This window comes from Fringilla coelebs (genome assembly GCF_963513975.1).
Source record: "Fringilla coelebs genome assembly, chromosome: 3".
In the NCBI taxonomy this organism is placed as follows: domain Eukaryota; kingdom Metazoa; phylum Chordata; class Aves; order Passeriformes; family Fringillidae; genus Fringilla; species Fringilla coelebs.
The window spans coordinates 106,229,195-106,252,062 of record NC_140030.1 but is presented as its reverse complement, the minus strand read 5'-3'; the positions used below and the strand labels follow the sequence as shown (position 1 = coordinate 106,252,062).

Here is a 22,868-nt window from a genome sequence, read left to right as displayed (position 1 = left end):
CCAGAGAGAAGTAAACAGGACTGTTGGTCCAGAGCATTCACGGATGTATCTGTGCCTAAAATAAAGCAGGCCTTGCTAAAGTGTCCAAGCATTCCTTTCACTCTTTTGTGTGTCAAGCCATTTATGGGGAAAACTGGGTTTTGAACTAACTGTCATTTGCCAAAAATGAGTGCTAAGCCTTCTAAATTTTGTTGGAAAGAGGCGTTTGTCTGCCCAGCAGCCCATTTTTATCAGTGCTGCTATTGTAGTGATTAGGGAGCAAACCAGTTCCGCTTGCCCTTCAAAGGTGTTTGTTTTAAATGACATTGGCAAAGTCCTTTGGGGAATGGTGCTTGTAAAGCAGTTTTCAGAGACTTGATGAATTCAGCTTAAGGGGACTTGAGTGCAGGCCACAGGGCAGGATCAATTACAGGGGTCCTTACCTCTGTTCTAGGTTACATCTTTAAAGACATTTCTTTTGGGGCTGCAATGTATTGGGGTTATGGGGAAGGGATGGATGAAGGATAAGCAAGGTGGATTTTCAGTTTGATTTGAAGGATGAGGGCAACTTCTTCCTTTTAAAATGCTGGTTTTGTGCCCTGCATGGTTAAAATTTGGGTCAGCTGCAACCCAAGGAATCCAGCTAATGAAAAACTCATCTAGGCAGGGACCTGGCAATCTGGTATCAAAGGAACTGGTGGGGAGGTGTGTGATGGAACTGAAAAAAGGCAATGAATGAAAGGATCACATGAAAGGGTTGGTATGGCAACAAACATAAAAAGAAATGGGAAAAAAATCTATAAAAGAACAGTTACAGGGAAGTTTAATGAATAATAGTTATATTGAATTTAGTCTACTGTTGGTTCATGGCCATGGAACAATGTCCTGAGTATCTGGCCTTCTACATCTTGTTTGTGGTGTTTATTATTTTTATTTCATTATACTCTTGCCACACTTGCTCTGATGGTGTGGGTGGTTATAACACTGAAGCCAGAGTTTTAGTCCTTGTTTAGATACAATTAAGATAACAGGGCTTGTAATAAAGGATAATGGAGAGAGGGAAGATGTAGAGGCTGTTTTCCTGATATGTGATATCTGATTATGTGCCTTACTACCTGTCCAAGCTAATATTATTTTATTATTTATTTTCATTTATTTAGAATAAAAGTTGAAGATAAAGAAGGCAGCTAAAACTGCAGACCTGAGAGGGGAGAAATATGGGCTGCTGTAAAACTGCTCTGGTTTTGTTTGGGGGATTTTTGGATGTTTTTTCCTTTGGTCAGTTATTTTGTGTTATGTTGTTTTGGTTTTTAAATTATTCAACAGTGTTTGGTGTTTAGCAAAGTATTGAGAGTAGAACTAGTTCCCAAAGCCTGAAAGAGGCTGTGTTGTCATGCACAGAAAACTTTCAGATATGCTTCTGCTATTTGTATTATTAGAAATCTTCTGTTTAAACTTGGTCCATTGTATATATGTGTGTGTGTGTGTGTATATGCATGTGCATGTTTATCCGAGTAAAACTTTTCACTGTACAAGCATCTGGAGGAAAGCTCATGGAGTCTCAAGCAGATCTGTGTGTCTGTAGGAGCACATAATAGCACATGGAAAAGAAAAGGAATGTGTTTTTAAAGTGGGACAAATGCGTGATTTCTTGTGTCGCTTGTATCAAGGCTCTTGGTTTCTGTTATTGGCCTCTGATAAGCTGAGTGATAAGCAAGCTGCACTTGCTTAAACCTTCAGTCCAGTAATCTGGAATGTTGAAAAGGGGAGGGAACACTTGGCAGTCAGTGACTCCAGAGACTGGTGGGTTGTGAGGCTGAGGATTGCTGCACACAGGAGGATCCCAGCACTGGTTTAGTTTTGCTGTTACAAGAGGGCTCTGAATCAGGTGGCATCTAACCTGTAGGAGCCCCTCTGCCCACTGTGTGTGCCTTGCCTGGTGTCTGAGGATGGCTTGGCTCGAGCTTCCCCATGCTGGAAGGTGTGGGGGTTTTCCAGGGCTTCATTCACCTGTGGGAAGCTTACTCAGCCAAATCTGTGACCCTGCCTATTTTTGGAAAAGGGCTCACTGTCACCACTTGTCAGCCCTCTTCAGGCCAGGTCAGAAGCTCTCTGACAGCTTGTGCAGACACCACTGACCTGTCCATGCTCTGCTTGCAGTGCCCCACTTTGCTAGTGCTAGATAGAGAATCCTCAGGGAGCAAGTCAAGTGTGATATAGACTTTGTACACTTGGACTAATTCCATTTGGAACCACTCCCTAAATCTCCTTCTGATAGAGCTTGCTTATACTGTATTTATTGATTTAGTAGGGTAGGAAAAGAATTTGCCTTGGGGGAAAAAAATGCCTTGCCTGCTGTCTGTGCTGGGTATTAACACAAGTGTAGTTGTGCCTTCTCAGAAGTGTGTGCTTCCTGTCTCAGTTTTTGTGGTTTTGTCCTTGCTTGTGCTTATTGCCTTTTCATTAAAAAAAAAGGTAATTTTCTAATGTTTGTTTGTTTTTTTTTCTTGTGTGTGTGTGTAGTGTTTTACCTTCTTGGTTATGTAGCATATATTTTATTTAGAATAGCCTGTCTTTTGGCAGCACTGCATAGGAGCATGTTGCTGATGCTTCTGAGCTAACAAACAATTTACCTGGTACTCAGGTGGTTACAGCTGCTGTGCAGAGCAAGTGGGGCTGAGAAAATGGAAGTCAGAGAGAGATTGGTAAGAATTTGCCCTGTGCAGTGTCTTGTAGCCAAATCTGTGCAGGGCAATAGGTCCTCTTTGCAAGTTGATATATTTAGCAGTGCAGGGTTGAATGAGTGTTGTGCAATATATGTTTTCTACTTGTGGCTGCATTAGCTTCCCTGAAATTTTGTTTGGGGATTTATTTCATTTAAAAAGCACACATTTAGCATATCATAACTGGCACTTTATGACAAGGTCTTTGGCTGGTTTTGGGTGAAAGAAGTGTATAGCTTTACTACTAAGAATACATGTTAAAAGTGGATTTGTTTTTGTGTGTGTTGTCCAAATCTGTATTGGCTTACCTTTTGTTGCCCTTCTTGGGATGGAGGAAATGAACTTTTTTTGCACTCAAGCTTTCCTTGCTGTTAATACTTGTGATCACAAAAGCGCTTATTTCTTAATAGTGGCAACCTTTGAATGGTCTCATTTCAGCTGGGACAGTATTGGGTTATTGGCTGATTTCTTTGCCTGGCTCTGAATTGCAGGGACAGCCTGCAAATAAATGCTTTGGGTGAGATCCATGTGGAAATTTCCAGTGTGAAGACGTAGGGGTAGAAAAACACTTCCTGTTGACAGAGTAGATTTCCTTACTTGACAGGCAACTTTTGAGTTTAAATGTGCATTATACAAGGTTAAAACAAATCATAGTGGTTAAACTCAGAGAGATGGAGGAGTAACACTTCTTAGAGGTCTGGAGCATATGGATAGGTCTTGTAATGAGAATCACAGAAAAATGACCTAGGTGGGCTTGAGTTTTATTTTTGCAGCTAGCCTGTTACGCCCAGACTCATTGTAAGCACTTGACTGTCCTTTTAACAGTGTACTTACATGTAAGTGTAGCACTCCTGGCTGCAGTGCTTGTTCCCAATTTTGATCACTGATAAACATTGCTTGAACAAATATCCCAGAAACTGGGCTTTATCCTGCATCTGCATAATCATGTCTCTCTGAAGTTCAGCTGTAGTAATCCATGCAGTTCCTGTGTGATTGCAGCAAATTTGTGTACTTAGACAGAAATTTAGCTTTAGCAGTCCATTCTTCTCCTTCACCACAGGTACAGCAGACATGTTTGAGACAGTTTGTGTTTCCTGAGAAGGTAACTGGATCCAGGTGCTTGTGGTCTGCAGCTGGGTGTAATGCCCTGTGTGCTTTGAGTCAAGACCACTTGTACCACATCAGTGTATTAACATTTATAGTTGAGTATATGTGCATGTTGACAGGTTATCTTCTAAGAATTGATTGATTGATTGATTGATTGATACCTGTGTACCTACCTAGGAAATAACTTAAAAATGTGGCCTTAGACTAGTACTCTCAACCTATTGCAGTCAGAAAATTTTTTTTTCTCTCCAAATCAATACAGAGACTGCTGTATGGGCAAGGTTGGATGTTGGACCTTAGTCAGCATCTTGTTCCAACTGCATGCCTCTGTCTTCTGGGTCAGTAAAGATGGGAACATGTGCAGCTGAGCCAGTCCTGGAACTGTGACCCTGTCTGTGCTTGAAGGGTGTAGCAGATGAGTGAAATAAGCAGGTGAAAATGGTTTTGCACCCCAATCACTGGATTTCTTTTACATGAACCACAGGGATGTAGGAGAGCCAGTGTCCTGAGCCTGAGCTTGGTTCTAGGCTGAGCCAAAGGAGTTGATGGAAATTACTCTTGTCAGACACACTCTGTCTTCCATCCTGCAGTGCCCAGTTTGTATTTGAAGACTGTATCTGAAGTGGCACAGGCTGTTACAAATCTGAGATGGAACCCCTTGAAAAGGAAGGAGGGCTGACTCAAAACTTGACAGTAGTGCAGCACTTTGCAAATGCCGTAGTAGGTGGGTGTTGGGAGCATGCTTAAACTTCCAGTTAGAAGTAGCAGAGTGAACTCAAGTCCACTTGTACCACATCAGTGTATTAACATTTATAGTTGAGTATATGTGCATATTGACAGGTTATCTTCTAAAAATTGATTGATACCTGTGTACCTACCTAGGAAAGAACTTAAATATAGACTAGTGCTCTCTACCTACTGCAGTCAGAATATTTTTTTTTTCTCTCCAAATCATTACAAGCTACAGGTTGGGGACAGAACAGACTATGGAGCAGGCTACCTTTGGAGGATGGACAGAGCTTAATCACTGGTGTGGGAGTAAAGAAATTCAGCTATGTAAAATGAGCAGGCACAACTCCAGGGCAGGGATGGAATGTGACAGTGAACTTCATCAGTGCTATCAGGACCTGAGAACATGTTCCAAGGCCCCATAATAATTAAAGGTCAAATGTTAATGTTTTTAATCCAACATCTGGAAGGAATCAAGATGATCTTTGTAGTGTTTACTGACATTTACTGTCTTTGCTTGCCTTGGTCAATGGTAACTTGGATATTTGTGAAGAGTCCTGGAAGGTTATCCTAACTCATGAGAACAAGGAGAGTTCTCTTTTCCTGGTAAGATCAGCTCACCAGGCCCTCAGGCTGGCCTGGGTGCTCTCTGGGCTGCAGACAGGTTCCCATGGTGGCTGCTTGCCAAAGCAGGAAGAGATTTTCCAGGCATCTGCTACCAGCTCTTAGGAGACATGAAACCTGTTGCAAACTTGTTGTTGACATCTTGTCTCTCTGCTCCCTCTCCCTTTTTATCTTTCAGCACAGAAAGACATCAGTCATGGCGGGTGATGCCATCATGGTCATGAGGGGCTTGACCAAGCTGAGTAAAGCCATCCTGGAGACCCAGGCAGGGCAGCTTCGGCAGGTGCTCCTCGGGGGAGATGCAGTCACCATTGCAAAGACTCTCCAGGCCACTGCTGAGGAACAGTTCAGCTCTGCCTTGGGGAAGGTGCAGGTGAGCAAAGCTCTTTGAGCACAGTCTAGTCTGATGTTTTGCTTTTTCTCCAGGTACTTTTTTTGGTTTTGTTGTGTGAGTGTCAGGGAACTCACATCTTGAATGACAGCCTGGTTCTGAAGTGTGGGATTGATAATAGCAATGTTGCAGTGCTCTGGAAATTCTTTGGAATCTGTGGTGTGTGGAAGATGCTTTGACAGGAATGGGAGGGGAATGTTAGTGTTTCCATTACTGAGTGTTTAAGACATGCTGAGTAAGAAGTGCTCTATTTGTCCCCTCTTGTCAAAGATCAAGCTCTTGCTAAGATTGGTCACCAACTTTGTTATTAGAGTCGCCTTTAAACTCTGGGCATTGATTTACCTCTCTTTCAGAGTGCATTGGATTTTTCTTAGTGTTGCTTCCTTTCTTGGCAGAATTGGTGCATGTGATATTTTTCAGAGTGGCTCAGGGTCAGGTGTTTGCACATTCACCACTTACAGCCCAGGCTGGATTTTTGGAGGCTTTCAAATGAGGAACATAAGGAAAGCCTGACAACAGCTTCTCTCAGCAGAGATGGGGATGGATTTGTAAGAGCTTTACATATGCTGTGCTGCCATCTTTTGAAAACAAGGGGCTTAGCTGTGGTACTTTTCTCTCTCATCATCCTTTAGAAAGAGTGTGTAGCTCAGATGATCAGTTTTGAAGCAGAAACTTAGGAATGAGATTTTGATGGTTTTTATGCAATGAGCAATCTGTTGCTTCAGTCCTAGAATCTGGGCCAATGTTTTCTTGGTTTTGTTTAAGCTTGCAGTAGAACTAACTTGGATGTTTTTTTTTGTGGGGATAGTGCTTTGTCTTGTCATTGTCCTCCTCTTGCACCCAAAAGAAGAGATGTTCTGTTTCTGTGCATGTTTCTCTGCACAAGAGAAGCCCAGTGAGCACAACTGCAGTACACTCGCCCTGCTTTCTGTAAATGGGTTGTAAGAGAAGCTCCTGTCTAAGCAGAGCTCAGTAAGAAATATAAACATACAGCATTTTCTGTTTTGAAGAGAGGAAGATCTTTTACATTAATTGGCAGGGGTTTAGCTGTCTGGCATGTTTCTAAAAATTTAAGTATGGAGGTAAGAAAGCTTTCTTGCTTGTAATCACTGGTCAGTATTGTGAGCCACAGTGCCCATCTGTAAACATTTCTCTTCTCCTCCCCCACTGTGATGTTGAGGTTCAGAATAGTATGAGACCTGCTGAATAACAGGAAAGACCATGTTCTGCTTTTTCTCTAAGGAAGGGAAATGTAATTAGTATTTAGGAAAGAGCCCAAAATATGTCACCTGCTTTCCTGACCACAGCAGGATTTAAAATCCTGTTGATAGCCTGTAATTTAATGGTTATTTTATGGTACTGCCACTGCTGAGATAGGTAACTAGAGATAATGCTCTGCTGTTGATTTTTATTTATGTATTTATTTTTGACTGAAATAACTGGACTTTGTGGGGCAGCTTTTGCAAGGTTAGGACAGAAAAGAGTGTCAGGAGAAGCTTGCCTGGAGTGTTGCTGTGCCTGATGCTGTTATCCGTGCTCCAGGCACAGAATTTTATTTATTTTGGGATGACAGCACATAGTTTGGTGGTTGAATAATGGAATGTGTTTTGCAGTTGGTAGTGTTATGACTGTGAAAGGCTGAGCTTACTCTGCCTGTAAGTAGGTATCTGGTATTGCTTCAGGTGGCTTTGGGCTTGGAAGTGCTCATGTTGTGAGACTGAAAACAGGATGGGAGGAGGGAAAACAACGTTTTCTTATATGACATTGCAGCTCCAATCACCTGTTGTTTCTGAGCAGTGCATTGCTTCTAGTGAGCTCCGTATTTAGTGACCCTTTTTGGTAATGTAGGGTCTCTCCAGTTATGGATATTTGAGAAACTGGTAAAGAATTTGTCCCATCAGTGCAGTTAAAAGCTTGTCAGGGATTCCAGGCATCTTCAGTGTCTCTTTCTTTCTTTCTTGTCTCTTACTGTGAATTTCTGCAATGCCAGACTCTCTGTCTCTACAATTCTTTACTGTGGAGACATGACACCCAGCTGCATGCTCATCTCTGAGGACCATGGGTGGCTAGGGAGCAAGATTTAAGATCTTTTCTTCAAGTATTTCAATTCTTGTTTGCAGGAGCTTGGCAGACAGCGGGAGAACTTTACTGACCTCGGTGAGGATTTTGGGAAAGACTATGACTTCTCAGCCAGAGAGCCATCAGATGCTCCAATGGACTTCTCCACTGCCCCTGGCAAGCCTCAGGAACACAGCACTGAAGGCCCTGCTTATTCCTACACAACAAATGGACCTTTTAGAAATATTGATGAGACTGGAGATTCTGGCATGGGTCAGAAGCCGTTCCCTCCCAAAATGGATGCAAGGTTATTTGGAAGCATTAGGGACCCTGGAAATCCTTTTGCTACTGCCTTTGGACAAAATAGAGCTTTTCACCAAGACCATTCCTCTGTTGGTGGATTAACAGCTGAAGATATTGATAAAGCCAGACAGGCCAAAACAGGTTCAGGACAGAAACCCTACAAACAGATGGTATGTTGTTTTAATTAAGGATTCTCAGTACTGTGGTGTCTGTACCAGATTGCCCTTGCTCACCTTCTCCTATGTTTCTTTCATTTCTTCCTCTTCCACTATTCCCTTTTTTGGAGGCAAAAGAGGGAAGTGTCAGTGCTCATTAACCCTGTGATATTTGTTCTGTCAATAGCTTTTCAGTCTCTCTTTTCACACTTGCTCCCTCTATGTCAGATAATCTGATGTGAGAGGATGTTTAAAAAGTGTACATAGGCTCAGAATTGGACCTAAGCTCCTCACAGTGGAGACTGTGCCTTCCTGTGTGGCATCTTGCAGTTGCAGAGGTGGAGGCAATGCTGCCCTGAGCATAAGGAGATTGGAGAATAGCACAGCTCACAGTTTTCACTTTAGTGCTTCATGCCCTTGTGTGAGTGCAGAACCCAGAGTGCAGGTACTTGTCACCTGCTCTGACCTTGTGCTCCTTCCCCACATCCAGTATCAGATGCCACTGGGCTCGCTCACTGGATGAAACTGTACACTTAGCTGCTCCTGCTGTTGTGTGTGGGGGAACTGTCTACAGTCCTGTGAATCTGATGACCCTCCATGAGTTCCAATTCCATGTGTGGAAGGGAATTTTGGTTAGCATTGTGTGGCCTCTCCAAGTTCCAAATACGAGGGCTGCTGAGTTGAAAGTGAAAATGGGGTTTCCCAACATGGTTATCATTCCCACCCTCTTGTCCTCCCTTCTGCTCAGTGTGTATTTCAGTTCAGGATGTGTATTCCTGCTCGGTATTCCCTTGACAATCTCAAGGGTTCAAGGAAAGCTTTCTGCAGCATGGAGCTGTTCAAGTGCTGTGGCTTGTGCTCTGACTTTGCAGATGTCTGAGCATGTGCCCAGTTAATTTGTGGATTTCTTGTTTTGTTTTCCCCCCTCTCTCTCCCCTGCAGCTCAGTGAGCGGGCCCGGGAGAGGAAGGTTCCTGTCACCAGGATCGGCCGCCTCGCCAACTTCGGAGGTCAGTCTGCACTGCCACCCTTGCCACGGCACCTGCACGAGCTGTCAGTGGCTGCCTGTGACAGGGCTTCCATCTGCCATCCTGTTAGCAGTTCAGCTTGCTAACAGGAACGTGCTTTCCCACAAACAGCTCGATTTGGGCTTTGTCATTGCTCTTCAGAGTTTGGGGCAGACAATTTGCGGGTGCACATCGTCATGGTGACACATCCCATGTGGGCTGTACTGTTTTAATGGAGACTGAGGTACAGGCTGTTCTCCAGCCTGTATAAATACCCTGGTCCTGCACATGAGATTGCACTTTGAGGAGACTCTCCCAGTCCTTACAGTTTGTTGTTACTGTCAAGCAGAGACAGCTGAAGCAGCTGTTATTTTAAGTAATCTTTTCCCAATCTTGTCCTTGCTACTTCTCTGAACAGTGTTTAAACATAAAACATTTCCTCCTGGTATTCCTTTTTGAGCATGGGGAGATGATAATAGTCAAGGTTTGATTTACTAAGCCATTGCTTGTAGACCATTTTCTCCCAAGAAGGATGTAAATTCTGAGCTTGTAAGATCAAGCTAGCTGAAATCTAAATTCATTTTACTTGCAGAATGGGACTTACTATATCAAAAAGCAGCTAAATATCTTAAGTAATATTGACAGATGATGCTTATTTAATGTCTTTTATCTAAAGTTATCAAAGGACTTAACATGTTCCTAAGGAATAAGGTATCACATATTGCAGGTGGAGAGATGAACACAGCTAGTGCTACTTAGGTAATCCTCCTCCTTGGATGAGGAGTCTGGCTGTTGCTGTGGTTAGGTTTTTTTGTGACTGTACTGTTTTGAGATGATAGTGGTCTGTCTGGGTTGTGAACAGTCTCTTGTGGCTCTTGTGATTCTCTTCCACAAAATTTGATAGAGAAGCACATGTACAAAGTAGACATCCTTGTGTTACAGATCCCAGAAGAAAGAAAAATAACCTGTCAAATGTAATTCAAATCAACTATTACAGAAAAAAACAATCATTCTTTCTCTGTGTGTCCTTTTGTCAGACTTTTGTCAGAATGATAGGCACACTAGGAGGAGCTGGGGCAGGGGCTGATCCTATGCAGTGCAGGAATAAACAGCAAGTGAATTTTGTGATAAGTTTTTCATGCTTGTTAGATCTCTTTAACCCTGTAGTCTGTTGCAGGCACTCTGGCTTCAAAGCATGCTTATTATTCCTTAAGGGAAAGCAGGGCTCATGATCTGCTTTTTGGAATAAAAAGAGACATTACTTTAAAACTGACTTGACTGTGTTCTTAAGCTCTAGTAACACACAGGTGTCCATTCTAATCTAGCCTTGAATGTTAGGGGAAGTATCACAGCACTTCTGGCTGTCATCTTCTGAGTTCATCTGTTGCTGCTTGCTGACAGCTGGTGGATGTGAAGTGGCAGATGACCAAATTTTCTGTGAACTTTGGGTTCCAGTGCTGTTGCTTTATGGTCCAGCTTTTGGCACCCCAGGCTGTTGTGGGAGGGAAGGCTAAGTCATGCTTCTAGGGGAAGCATAACCTGTCTTCTCCTAACCTCAAGGTAAAAACCAAAACAAATAGCCCCATCAGACCAAAACCACTAAGGGAGAGTAGGAAAGAAAGAGATTGCTTATAAGCAGCATCTCCAGACATCTGTGTGTCATTTATTTTTTTTGGTCTTGCTACTCTCCTCCAGTTGTCTGCTTTATATCAGTAAAATGGCTGGCAAGAGAGAGTGCTTGCTTCTAGAGGGCTGCTGGGGGAAAATTCTTTTGCAGGAATTCTTCAGATTCTCTGGTCTCTGCAATCTCATGTTAGCATTCATTGCTTACCTTTACCTTTAAATTTTAGTTTGCAACAGCAAAGAGAAACAGTACTGTCAGTAGAATGGCTTAGCAAACAAAAGATGTGGCCTATAGGTAGTTTATTTCAGTTTAAGATATCCCTTGGCATTATTTTGGGACTTTTTACAGGGACCTGTGGTAACAGGATGAGGGATAATGGCTTTAAACTGACAGAGGGCAAGCTTAGATTAGTTATAAAGGTTATTTGTTATAAAGGAATAAATCCTTTATTCAGAGGGTGGTGAGGCACTGACACAGCCTGCCCAAAGAAATTGGGAATATCCCATCTCTGGATGTGTTGAAGGCCAGGTTGGATTGGGGAAGATGAAGAAATACTGAAGGAAACATCACTGTTAACCTGTGGAATATTAGTGAGCCAGCTATGTCCTCATTTCCTAGGACATTCAAATGATTAGAATCAGACAAGGACTGGCAGAGCTGGGGGTGATTATTTCCTGCTCTACTGCCTGGCTCTTAACATTGCCTTAAAAATAACTGAGGGCAGGAGGCTGCTCCATATCTGTGAGGGAATGTAACTTAAAGCAAGTAAACTTTTTGTGCAGGAAAATTCTTGTGTGCTTTGGAATACCATCTTCATTTGAAGACCCCAAGAAATCATTCTTGGAAATAAAGTGGTTGAGGTGGATTCTTCTCCTACAATCTCCACACCAGTCAAACTAGCATTTGGGGGTTTTTTTGGTTTTTTTTTTAAATAAAACCCACTTTTCCCCTTTATTTCCATATTAGAACATATTATTTTAATGTTGGATAGGATGGAGTGATGTTGACTAGGTCAAAACCAGAGTTCCTGGGGTTCAGATAGCTGAATTCCCATGCTATTGGCATGATCCCATTCCTCCTCCTGTCTTTGCATGTTTTCTTTCATCCCCTCCAGTGTTCTAGGAGTGTTCAGCTGTGTCTCAGCCATGATGTCAGGACACTCTGGTGAGTGATGGACAAATTAGCAACAGGAGGCAAAAATACTTGGACTGCTGAGTTTGCCTGGCTTCTCACCTCTTCTGTGGGCAAAGAACATTTTACTGGAAAGATTGAAGACCATGTTTTCCAACACTTGCCTGTAATACTGAGCTAATATTGCTCTGTGATCAGCACAAGCTCCTCTAGTGAAGTTCTTAGTCCTTTATATGTATTTTTGTTTGCTTCTTGTAGCAGCCAGAGTGACTGCTGGTAGGTGTATTTATAGTACTAAATAGTATCCTTGATTTTTATTTATTTATTCTTCCCAGGATTGTAATTGACAAAACAGATTTTTCTGCAGTTTTTTTGTTCCATGCTTGTTTTGTAGCCTGATGGGTCATCAGTTCCACTACTCAGTTCTTGATGGTTTTTTTAATTTCCATTCTCCCTTCCTTGCCTTATTTGACTTTTCTAAGCTGTTCCTGTCTCCCTTAATCATATTCCTGGTTTCTAAGTTTATTATTTTAATGATATAATAAGATTCTTTTGCAATAAAGAAAATTCAGGAAGCTTGTGGTGAAGTCTAGATTTAAAGTGATTTTAACAAATTTGAAAAGAAAAAAAGCAAAAACCTACTCTGTTGAGGTATGTTAGTAAAGTATATGCAGGTCTGACAGCTTCAGGAGTCACATACTCATGTGAGTGGATTGGGTTGGCTTGTCAAGGGTTTGGCTGCAGGGTGGCTTCTGGGAGAAGCTTCCAGAAGCTTTCCCCCATGTCCAACTCAAAGATGGCTCCAAGCCAAGGCCATCAGCAATGGTGGCAGAGCCTCTGGGACAAGAGTTAAAAGGCAAAAAAAAAAATCCAGAAAAAAATGCAGCTGGGGAGAGGAGTGAGAGAAACAGCCCTGCAAGGTCAGGGAAGAAGGAGGTGGAGAAGGTGCTCCAGATGCTGAAGCTGAGATTCTCTGGCAGCCTGTGGTGAAGGCCATGGTGAGGCAGCTGTGTCCCTGCACCCATGGAGGGCCACAGTGGAGGAGTTCCACCTGCAGCTCATGGAGGAGCTCCCAGTGAAGAGATGGATGCTTGAAGAAAGCTGTGTGAAGCCCCCACAGGAGCAGGTTTGCTGGCAGGATTTGTGCCCCTGGAGCAGATTGCACCCTGTGGAAGGGGCAGCCTGTGAAGAGAGGACTCCTATTGGAGAAGTTTGTGGAGAACTGTCTCCTGTGGGAGCATCCCCATGCTGGAGCAGGGGCAGAGTGTGAGGAGTTCTCTCCCTGAGGAGGGAGGAGCAGCAGTAACAACCTGTGGTGGAATGGCTGTAACCACCATCCCCTTCCCCCTGTGCTGTGGGGAGGGGAAGGAGGTGGAGAATTCAGGAGAAAAGTTAAACTCAGGAAGAAGGGAGGAGTAGAAGGAATGTCTTTTATGATTTAGCATTAATTTCACATTATCCTACTCCAATAAATTGAGCTCATTTCCCCAGGTCAAGTCTGTTTTCTCTGTGATGGTGATTGCTGAGTGATCTCCCTGACCCATGAGCCTTTCATTATGTTCTTTATTGCCCAGTCCAGCTGAGGAGCTTTCAGTGTGTGCTGTGTGGTGATTGTAGTGTTTCACCTGACCCAAACCAGGGCACAGGCTGCTCCAGGGGAGGGTCTTGCTCCCAGCCTGTGCTTGGCAGGTTGAGCAGAGTGATAACAGCCCATCCAGCTCCTGTTTGTTTTGTTGTCTCAGGTGCTGAGCAAGAGGTTTTGCCCTGAACAAAACTGGTTCCAGATCATCCCTTGATAGGCTTGGTTTGAAGTGTACCAGATGCTGCAGATGCCTGGAAAATATTCTAAGAGGCACTCTGCTGGTATAGAACCAAGGGACATTTTTCAGGCCTGAAATAATCTGCATGAAGTGCAAAATGCAGGAGAGTGACTTTATAGAGGTACTTGAGGATATTATTTTTTCAAGGTGCTGAACAATGGCTGTTGAGCAATGCTGAGAAGTGTCCCAAAATGAATAATCTTGGAGGAAATACACCTCTTGCAGACAAGGGAAGTGAAGGACATCAAGAGTGTCCTGTGCAAGTAGATTAGTGGCCCAGAGGAGGAGAGTGCTTTTGGAGCACTGCTGGTTCTTTGGAGGGGTGACTTGTTCCTGGTAACAGGTGAACAGCTGCAGCTCAGCCCCACAGAGCTGCTTACTCATTTCCTCCCACTGCAGGAAGGAACAGGAAAGAGCAAAAACTTGGAGAAAACTTGGGAGCTGAGATAAAGACAGTTTGAGAGGGGAAGCAAAGAAAGCTCCATATTCAAGTAAAGCACCAAGAGGAGTTAATTTGTGACTCCCTGCTGGCAGGCAGATGTCCTGTGCTTCCTGGGAAGCAGGACCTCAGCATCTGTAGTAGCTGCTTGGGAAGGCAAACACCTTAGCCCCAAGCATTCACCCTTACTTCCTCCTTTTTTGCAAACTTGACTGCTCAGCAGCAGCAAACACTGTGATTATAGTTTGAAGATGCTTGAAGCCTTTGTTTAAACTTCAGATCTCTAAAGCTTAGCAGCTGTTTAACCATGCACTTGTTTTGTGTCTGACTTTAGTTTATCTGAAACTGTTGTTGATTGGTGATTTGGGTTCATATTTTTTGGAAATTGGACAGAGTAAGCAGTGAGGAAGTTGTAAGAGTACCTATTGAAAAAGCAACTCTTTTTGTAGTGCAGTCTACAATATTAGTATACAGATGCTTAGCTGTGCACATCTGTGAGAGGGAAGGTACAAAACATGTTCATTTGTAGTCTGATCTTGTCCACACTGATGTAAATCCAAGCTGCTTAAACAAGCTGTAACTTCTTCAGCTTTATTCTGCAAGACAGAGTAGAATCTCGTTCCTAGACTTTCATTTACCTTTGAAGTGGTTTGTGTCTTAATGATGAAGAGATTAGAAACTTCAGATAGGTTTTGTTTTATGTCCAGGCAGTAAATCTGATAATTTTAAATTTTAGACATTGAACATAGACCCTATAGAAGAAGATGTGATGGTTTTAATCTGAAACCAATTGCTGCCAGTCAGTTCAGTCTAGCTCTGATAATGACCAAGCTGATTTATGGTGGGGAGCATTGTTTTGGAGGTGGTAAAAGTGGGATCAAGGCCAACAGTAATGTTCTGTGTGTGGTATTTAGTCTAGAAAATCACATCTTGTTGATGAGATATGTATTTATTGGCTTCCTATCTGACTCTTGGTACTGCCTGCTCTTGCATGTGGGATCTGATTGGAAACGATCATGTATCAGCATTTTAGTAAGTGTTTATGCTGTGTTTGAAAAGCTTGTTTTCTGTGAAGCCTAGGGATATATTTCTCACTTTGTTTAGCTAATAAAATCTGGATTTCTGGTGCAAAACACTTGCTAATTGTTGATGCATGGTTTGGCACAATTTAGGGTCTACACAAGTTAGTTACATCAGACTTCCTTCAGTGCTGTGACTCCATAGAAAAACTTGCAGAAAATATAGAAAAAAAAAATTTAAAACCCCAAACCCCAAACAAAAACCATCCCACAAAAAAACCCACCAAACCAACCAAAAAACCCAAACCCCAACTACCTTGTAATGTCATTGATGCCTCTTCTGCTTCACCTTATACAGGATTCTCTGGCCCCAGTGCATGTAGTCTGTAAGATTAAAAGTGGAGCTGTTTTGTGAAGCAGACAAACTATACAAGCCTGAAATTCTACTGGGAGAGGGGGGTTGTAGTTGCCTGATGGGAGAGAGGAAAACTCCAGTGCAGGATGAGGGTCACCTTGTTTATGCCCAGGCTTTCTGACTTGAGTCTACAAAACCTGTGCATGTGGTTCTTCCTGCACACGTGCAAAATGCCATGTGCTGGACAGCTCTGCTTCCTTCATTGTGCTGACTTTGTTCCCTCGTTGTTTTACCTGGGAAATTTTCCAGCAGCACCTTAAGGAGGGCTTGGGGTGCTTGGAAAGCAGGTGCACCCAGTACTGTCAGCACTGTGGGAGCAGAGCACAGCAGGATGCACCACTGCTGAGGAGATTGGGGCAGCACCATCTGTTCTGATTGCTCATGCCATTTATTAGCCAGAAAAATAAATATTTTGATATTGGGAAGGCAATGAGGCCTTTGGTTGTATGGATTGCTGCATGATTAGATCTGTGCCTCATCTAATCTTCTGTGCCTTTGCTCTGGTTAGCAGAGGCAGATAATGCTGCTTTTGTAGTCCTTTAACCTGTGGCTGTGAAACCTCCCTGCAATTCACTGCCTGCCAGGGTGATAGGGCATGGGGAGTGCTGGTGTTTTGTCTCCTGGTTTTACTGCTGTGTGGGGTTACTGCCCAGCCCAGCTCCTTGCACTGCAGGTTGCAACACTGCTGGTGTAAAGTGAACCTTGGGGTAAAACATGTTTCTGTTTATCACAGCAAATGAGCTCACAGAAGGAAGAGGCAGCTAATGAGCACAATTAAACTTAATGCTTAGACAGCAGGTTGTACAACTTTACACTCTATTGGCAGTGGCTTCACCCTAAATAGGGTTTTTCCTCCTGCTGTTGTGGCATGGTGGGCAGTGAGAGGGATTCTGGTCGTTCTTGAGAATTGTACTTTGACAACCATGTTTGTGAGAGTTTTGGCTTCTTTTTCTTCCCTTTTTTTAAACTCCATGATTGGAGTCTACAGCAGGACATCAGCCAGAGTACAAAGCTCTGAGTAACACTTGTGACATGCTTTATAAAAGCCAGATGTCCCAGACTGGCCTAGCCTATGATTCCTGGCTGGCATGCTGGGCTGAAGAAGTACAGGAGAAAACTTTTCAGTGTCCAGTGAAGATGGCTCCATTGCAAAGACCAGGATGTTCTAATAGAGCTGTTGTGCATTTGAATGTGTGGCTTAAAGTTAATTACCAAAAATGCCTCTCTATGTGGCTTGGAAGGTTTTTTCATTCTGACTTGAGTCTTTTTCTTGTTATTTTAAAGGACTAGCTGTTGGTCTTGGCATTGGGGCACTGGCAGAAGTGGCAAAGAAGAGCCTTAGACCTGAGGAACGCAGTGGTAAGCCATTTCAATGTCCTTCCATTTTCTTTTTATCTTCCTCTTTACTTCTAGACACAGTTTACCTGCATTTGCAAAATTTGTATTCTTTTGAAGGCTGGGTAGTGAGACAGAATAACAGGGAATATGGGTAGTTCTTTTATTTTCAATATTATTCTTCATTACTTGGCTCTTGTCCCATCTCAGTACACCACAGCCTTACTACACAGAGAGAGGTAAGAGGAATATTCCAGAGAATGTCTTTGTGCCAGCACAACTTGTACAGCTTTACTTTCCCATAGTCATCCCTGAGGTTCAGTACTATCCCTGTGCCCATTCTTGGATTGTATTGGCTTAACAATTCTTTTTAAACTGTTCAGTGAAACAATGCATTTCTATCAGTACAGAAACTTTACATGAGCCTGTGTGTCTGAAAATTTTGTTAGTGGTTGCAGTCTGTTTGAAATTAAAGGATGTTCTGCCTAGGAGGAACTTGGAGGATGGCTGTTCTCTTGTAAGAGAGACAAAGCACTTTATGCTCCTGTTAAATGGGAATTACCTATTTCCAGTATCTGTCTTTTGCTGCCTTCTAAAGGATTCTCATAACATGCAAAAGGCTGTGCTGTGCAAATTGGCAAATTGACCTGATCTTCTTTCCTTTCTAGCTTATTTGAAGTTGGAGGTGAAATGTTCCTAGGTTGTACCTGATCATGGCGTGGTGGCTTTCTTCTAAGCATATGTGTGGGTAAAATATTGTGGGGGGTCTGTGGGTGAATGCTTTAGGGCATAGAAAATCCAGGTGTTGTTCTCCAGAAAACATGAGATTACTCTAAAGTTTGTGGTTTCCTTCACTTGTTTGTTATCCAGAAAAAGCTTTGGTGGGATACTGCAAAATGTCAAGGTCTGTTAGAGTTGCTGCAGGCTGTTTGGTCTTCAGCTGGTCCCTCTGGTTGGGTGGTGTGGTTGTGTGTTTAGGTTACTTCCAGTGACTGGAGAGAGCTGGTAAAAGGTTGAAATACTTGTAGCAAGAAGTAAAAATGAAGTCAAGTTGCTCCTGGTTCAGAAACATTACTTTCAGATAATGCCAACTGCTGGGTCTTGTAATTCTACTCCAGTTCAGTTTCTGTCTTCACCCTGGTCATCTTTAGGAGTGGAAGAAGGATGGAAACTGAACCTCTGTTTCAGGAGGTACTGGAGTGACTGAAAAATGAAGAAATTTGAAGGGGGGAAAAACACTGAAAAAACAAAGCAACTGAACAAAAAAATCCCAACCAAGATAAATTCCCAAACCATAAAACAACACTTCAGGATATGAAACACATTCCCATTAGTGGGAGGCAGGGGTTGTGGACGACCCAGGACTCTGCTTTTATTTGGAATACCAAAATGCAAATATTAACAGCAAGGCAGTACAGAGCAGCCCAGCAGAGAAAAAGGATCCTTGGCAAAGAGTTCTTGTTTCTCTCTAAGACCCAAGGTGTTTGAGGATGGGAGGGTTTCTTTGCTTTGATTTAAAAACATGCACTCAGGCAAACACAGCTCATCCTGTCAAGAATCCTTGAAGGCTTTTTGCTTTCAGCACTTGGGATGTTTGACAGGTTGTTGATACCTGTTGGAAGCTGATGATTTGTGTTGCTTTTAACAGAGGTGGAATTGCACAACTGTTGGTATTTCTCTGCTTGCCAGAGTGTTTTCTAATTAGGCACACCCTAAATGAAAACATGAGCTTGCAGAGCTCTGAAGTTTGAGGGAATAACATAAACTTTTTTTCTCTCTCTTCTAGCATGAGAAGGATTAGTTTTATTTTTTTTATTATTTAGAGGGCAGAAGACACTTTCTCCTTGCAATAAAGCAACTACAAGTCTAAACTTTTATCTTCTTGATAGGGAAACTACTATTTTTCTGTTAGAAGCCTGCTCTACAGTCTTGAATCTTGCTTTGGGAAGAGTGATTTTCTTGAATAAACCTTGATTAAAAAAGGCAGCCATGAGAACTGCCAACTTCAGTGCTGGGCAGGGAATAAGAAAATGACCTGGCTTTTATTTTTAGGTGTTTGTTTGTCTTTCCTTGTTACTTCCCCTCTTGCTGTCAAGTCTGCTTAGATAAGATCTTGGAGCAGTGGTTGTGCTGTAAAGGAGAGTAATATCAATAGTGAACTAAAAATGGGCCAAGAGCAGCAAGTGTGGAGGTGAGGCAAAAGTGAAAGACTTCCAGCCTTTGTACACTTTTGGAGCTTCTCAGGCAAAGACACAGGAAGGTTTCCAGGTGACTCAGCTACAGCTGGTGTCCTTGGATGTGTTTTCCACAGTGTTTTAGAGTGGTGGGTAAGGCTCCATGAATGAGAGCTCTCTCCATGGGCTCTGCTCCTGCAGAAATGCACAGCAGAGGATAGGTAGGTACACAGTGGGAGTCCAAGATTCCATTTTCTTACTGTTTTTCTGATAGTACCAGCCTGAGCTGTTCTTGGGGGAAATCTCATGACATAAGTACCTTTACATTTCTTTAAAAATACCTCTGCACTCCTTTCCTGATTTCAGCTTGAGGCATTTGTTCCCAGGTTTTGTGGCTGCTAGCACCATGAGTTTGGGCTGAGACCTGTCTCTTTTGAGAATGACTTATTGTCCTGTTCCTGGGAAGCTGCTGGAGGATGTAATTTCTCTCCCTACTGCTGCAATATTAATAGGAACTTCTTGGCACTCCAGACTTACACAAGTGGGATGTGTGTGTATGCCCAAAGGCATGCCTAAGAATTTCACACTCTCACTGGCATCCAGGAGTAATGAGGAAGACTTTTCTCCTGGTTGCTCTCTTCTTGCCTAGATAGTACAAAATTAAGTGTCTTTACACCTTTAAAATGCAGTCAGAAACACTGGTCCTTTAGTCCCAACCCCTTAGCCAGACACTCCTGAGCTACACATGATCCTGATAGCACAGCTTGTACTTCTTCTTTCCATTGCTATTATCAGAGGCACTGCAAATTCCTACTCTCCTGCACATTCTCTAGCAATTCTGCTAGTGCTGATCTGTTTTTTCCTGCTCAGCTTCCCCATCTTTGTTTAGTAGCCACAGGACTGTTCTCTCCCTACTTTGGATTGTCTCTTTTTCCATAAACAATTCACTTCTTAGGGACTTAGCCTAGAACAAATATGTCTGGTGCAAGAATTGGTGAATTTCTTCCTTTTCTGTCCAAGCCTGATGTTCTGGGCATAAATTCATTCTGCTGCTAAATTCTTGTAAGTAGGTGCAGGGTTTTTGTTGTTTGAGTTCTTTATGGTTTTGGTTTTTATAATGTTAAGGCCCTAATGCTGCCATCTTTAAGTGGTTTGGCTCATCTTATCTTGTTAAAAAGAGGAAGACTGACTTGATTTCCAGTTTAAATTTTCCTGATAGGCTGAAAACCTCCTCTGTCACTGGTGACCTTGATGGCAGCCTCAGTATTTAAAGTGTGTATGTAAATACAGTAGAAGGCCCACGCAGGGTGGGAATGGGAAAGCAGAATAAAGTCCCAGGAATTAAAATGAGAGTGCCCAAATAAACAGCTGCTGTTACAAGTATAGAGACTGGGTTCAAGGACAACTTTGTCACTTATTAATGATCTGTCCTGGGCAGTTCTTCAGGCACTGCACAAATGCCAGGCTGGACAGAGCCCGGACAGGCTGGCATTTGGCCTGGATTTGGACACAGAGGGATTTTCTTGTGAAAGGCAGTAATGCAATATTCTTGGGCTGTCAGTCTCAAGTGCTTAGGCCATGTTCTTAAATATTCCTTTGCCCCAAAGGTTCTGTGGCAGACAGTCCTAAAACAAAGTCTAGTCACTAGTTCTCCATTTGACAGGGGCAAAGAAGGTGGAAAAGGAGTGGTGCAGCAGTGAGTTGCACACAGGTTTGGAAAGGTTCATGCTGATTCTGAATTTGTAAAGGAAAAAAAAATAAAAGTGGGTCAAGCACTAGGGAGGGTGTCTGCCTGCTGCCTGTTCTGTGGAAGAACTCACTGGCCCAGGCACTGTGGCTGCAGGAGCCTTAATTTCTGAGGTGTTCATGTTGCCACAGCTTGTATGTGACCTCTGTTGGCTTTTTTTTCCTTTCCCTAGTGAAATAGGTGAAACCAGCTTTGTGATCTGAAGATGGGGAAGAAATAATGTGAGGCACCAAAAGGTGCCAGCCATCTTTTGGGAAAAAAGTTAACTCAGTGAAAATTGGTATATTTTTTCATGGACTTGTGGTGGGTTTTATTCCCCACTCCCTTTCCACCCAGCCTTGGAAGCCTGTGTCTGTTTTCTCTCTTGCCATTGACATAGCACTGCTTTTCACTCTTGCTTCCAGGTCACCTTCTTGTTCTTTGGCACACTTATACCAAAGTACACAAGCCAGAGCTGCTCCCATGCTGCTGGGCTGCCTGGTGCTCAGACATTGCCCCTGGAGGCTTTACTTCAGTGAGGAGCCTGCCAGGAGAAGAGGATTTGGGACTGTCTGTGTTTGGCCCTTTCTCTGATAAGAGTTAAAATTGTCAGGGTTCACTGGCTTCTGGATGTGGCTTTAATCATTAACTAACCCCTTTATTCTGCTGCTGGCTCAAAGGAGGATGTTTTTGTGTGCAGTGAAGGGAGATATGGCTTTGATTCAGTGTTTTCCCTAGGTCCTGTGTGTCATCTCATACAGGGATTTGCCTCTTCATTGCTAAGGATACAGTTTTCCTGACAGGACACTTGAGACACAGCTTTTCTGCCCTGGGTAGCTCTACCTGTTCACTCTCTAAGTCTCCTTACATCCATTATCCAGAGCAAAATGTGTTCTGAGGATTGCAGTGTGCTGGAAGTGGTGAATTCTGGACCTGTCCTGCTTTTCCATATCTTGCTCTCAAGAGCAGGATGGCTGTCCTGTGTACTCCTGGTGTTTTTATTCCTCTTTTTCCTGTACATCCTTGACTTAGGACAGGGATTTGTAGACAGAATGTCCCACATGCACTCCCATCCTGCTGCTATCCCACAAAACAGATGAAAGAAAGAGAGGGGATGAAGGGCAGGAGAGCAGCCTGTACCTGACACATCTGTGCTCTGCCACTGGAGAGTTCTGTGGAACCACTTCTGCAGGGAAGGTCTGTAAGCAATCCAGCTGCTTGCAGGGACTGAAGGGTGTCTGTCAGATCAGGAACATGCTTGGCACCTCAAGGAAATGGTACCAAGTTGGGGGAGCTACCAGAGTTTAGACAGCAGCTACTTGAGTCTGTCTCTGTTATTTCTCCTGTCCCCTGGCCAGTCTGAGTCCCTCTGTACCTTCCTGAGAGCTACCTGAGAGATCCAGGAGAGGGTCTCTGGCTGCACTGGTCAGCACAGGACACACCAGTAATTTCCATCTGCTGCCTGAGATCTCCAGGGCCGTTTTCATCTGCTCTGTCTTTTTGGGTCCTTCTTATTGTTTATGGGGGCTTCAGCTGTTCTGTCTTCTGTTCCTCTAAAGTATTCCAAAAGCAATGTAGCTGCAAGATCAGCATATGAGCTGTGAGCTCTGCAGCCTGGCTGCAAGGCCTGCCCTTCCTCCTGCTTGGCTGGCTGTCAGCAGGAGAGGTGGGTGGCTTTCTGCCTGCCCCCTCTGGCCCTGCTCTCCTGGGCATTGCCCTGGATGGTAGCTCTGGGCGGCTTCTCCCAAAGGGACCACAAACTAGAATCAGGGTCTCCTTCCCCTCTCCCTTAATAAAAAAAAAATTAAAGTGCTTCTTATGCCACACAATCTCCCTGTTGCATACTTGGAACTGTGGCACTGCTGTGTGACCTCTCTGAGCCTGTCAGGTCAGGCTTTACACATGCTTGGAGACAGGAAAGTGTGTGTTTGAGTGTGTATTTTTTGGCCTTGTTCTGTGCAGGCTTCCACATTAAGAGGCTGGAAGAGGCCTGCTGGTCTGTGCCAGTGTTCTTCCAAGGCTTTTGAGGATTCCCCCTTGTGGCTCACTCCCACTGCCCTTCTGAGGCTGTGGCTGTGCTGCAGCCTGTGGTGTGGGACTCAAGACACCT

At 43.5% G+C, this 22,868-nt stretch overlaps 1 protein-coding gene across 1 annotated transcript in view; it reads left to right on the top strand.

The window, feature by feature from the left end:
• COQ8A (coenzyme Q8A) overlaps window positions 1-22,868 on the top strand; it is a 43,208-nt gene that overhangs the window by 6,313 nt on the left and 14,027 nt on the right. The window contains exons 2-5 of the mRNA XM_084202531.1: window positions 5,341-5,535; window positions 7,674-8,084; window positions 9,012-9,078; window positions 16,808-16,882. Of these exons, the coding sequence (XP_084058657.1) occupies window positions 5,359-5,535; window positions 7,674-8,084; window positions 9,012-9,078; window positions 16,808-16,882 (730 nt within the window). The 5' untranslated portion in view covers window positions 5,341-5,358. The remainder of the gene's footprint in view (window positions 1-5,340; window positions 5,536-7,673; window positions 8,085-9,011; window positions 9,079-16,807; window positions 16,883-22,868) is intronic.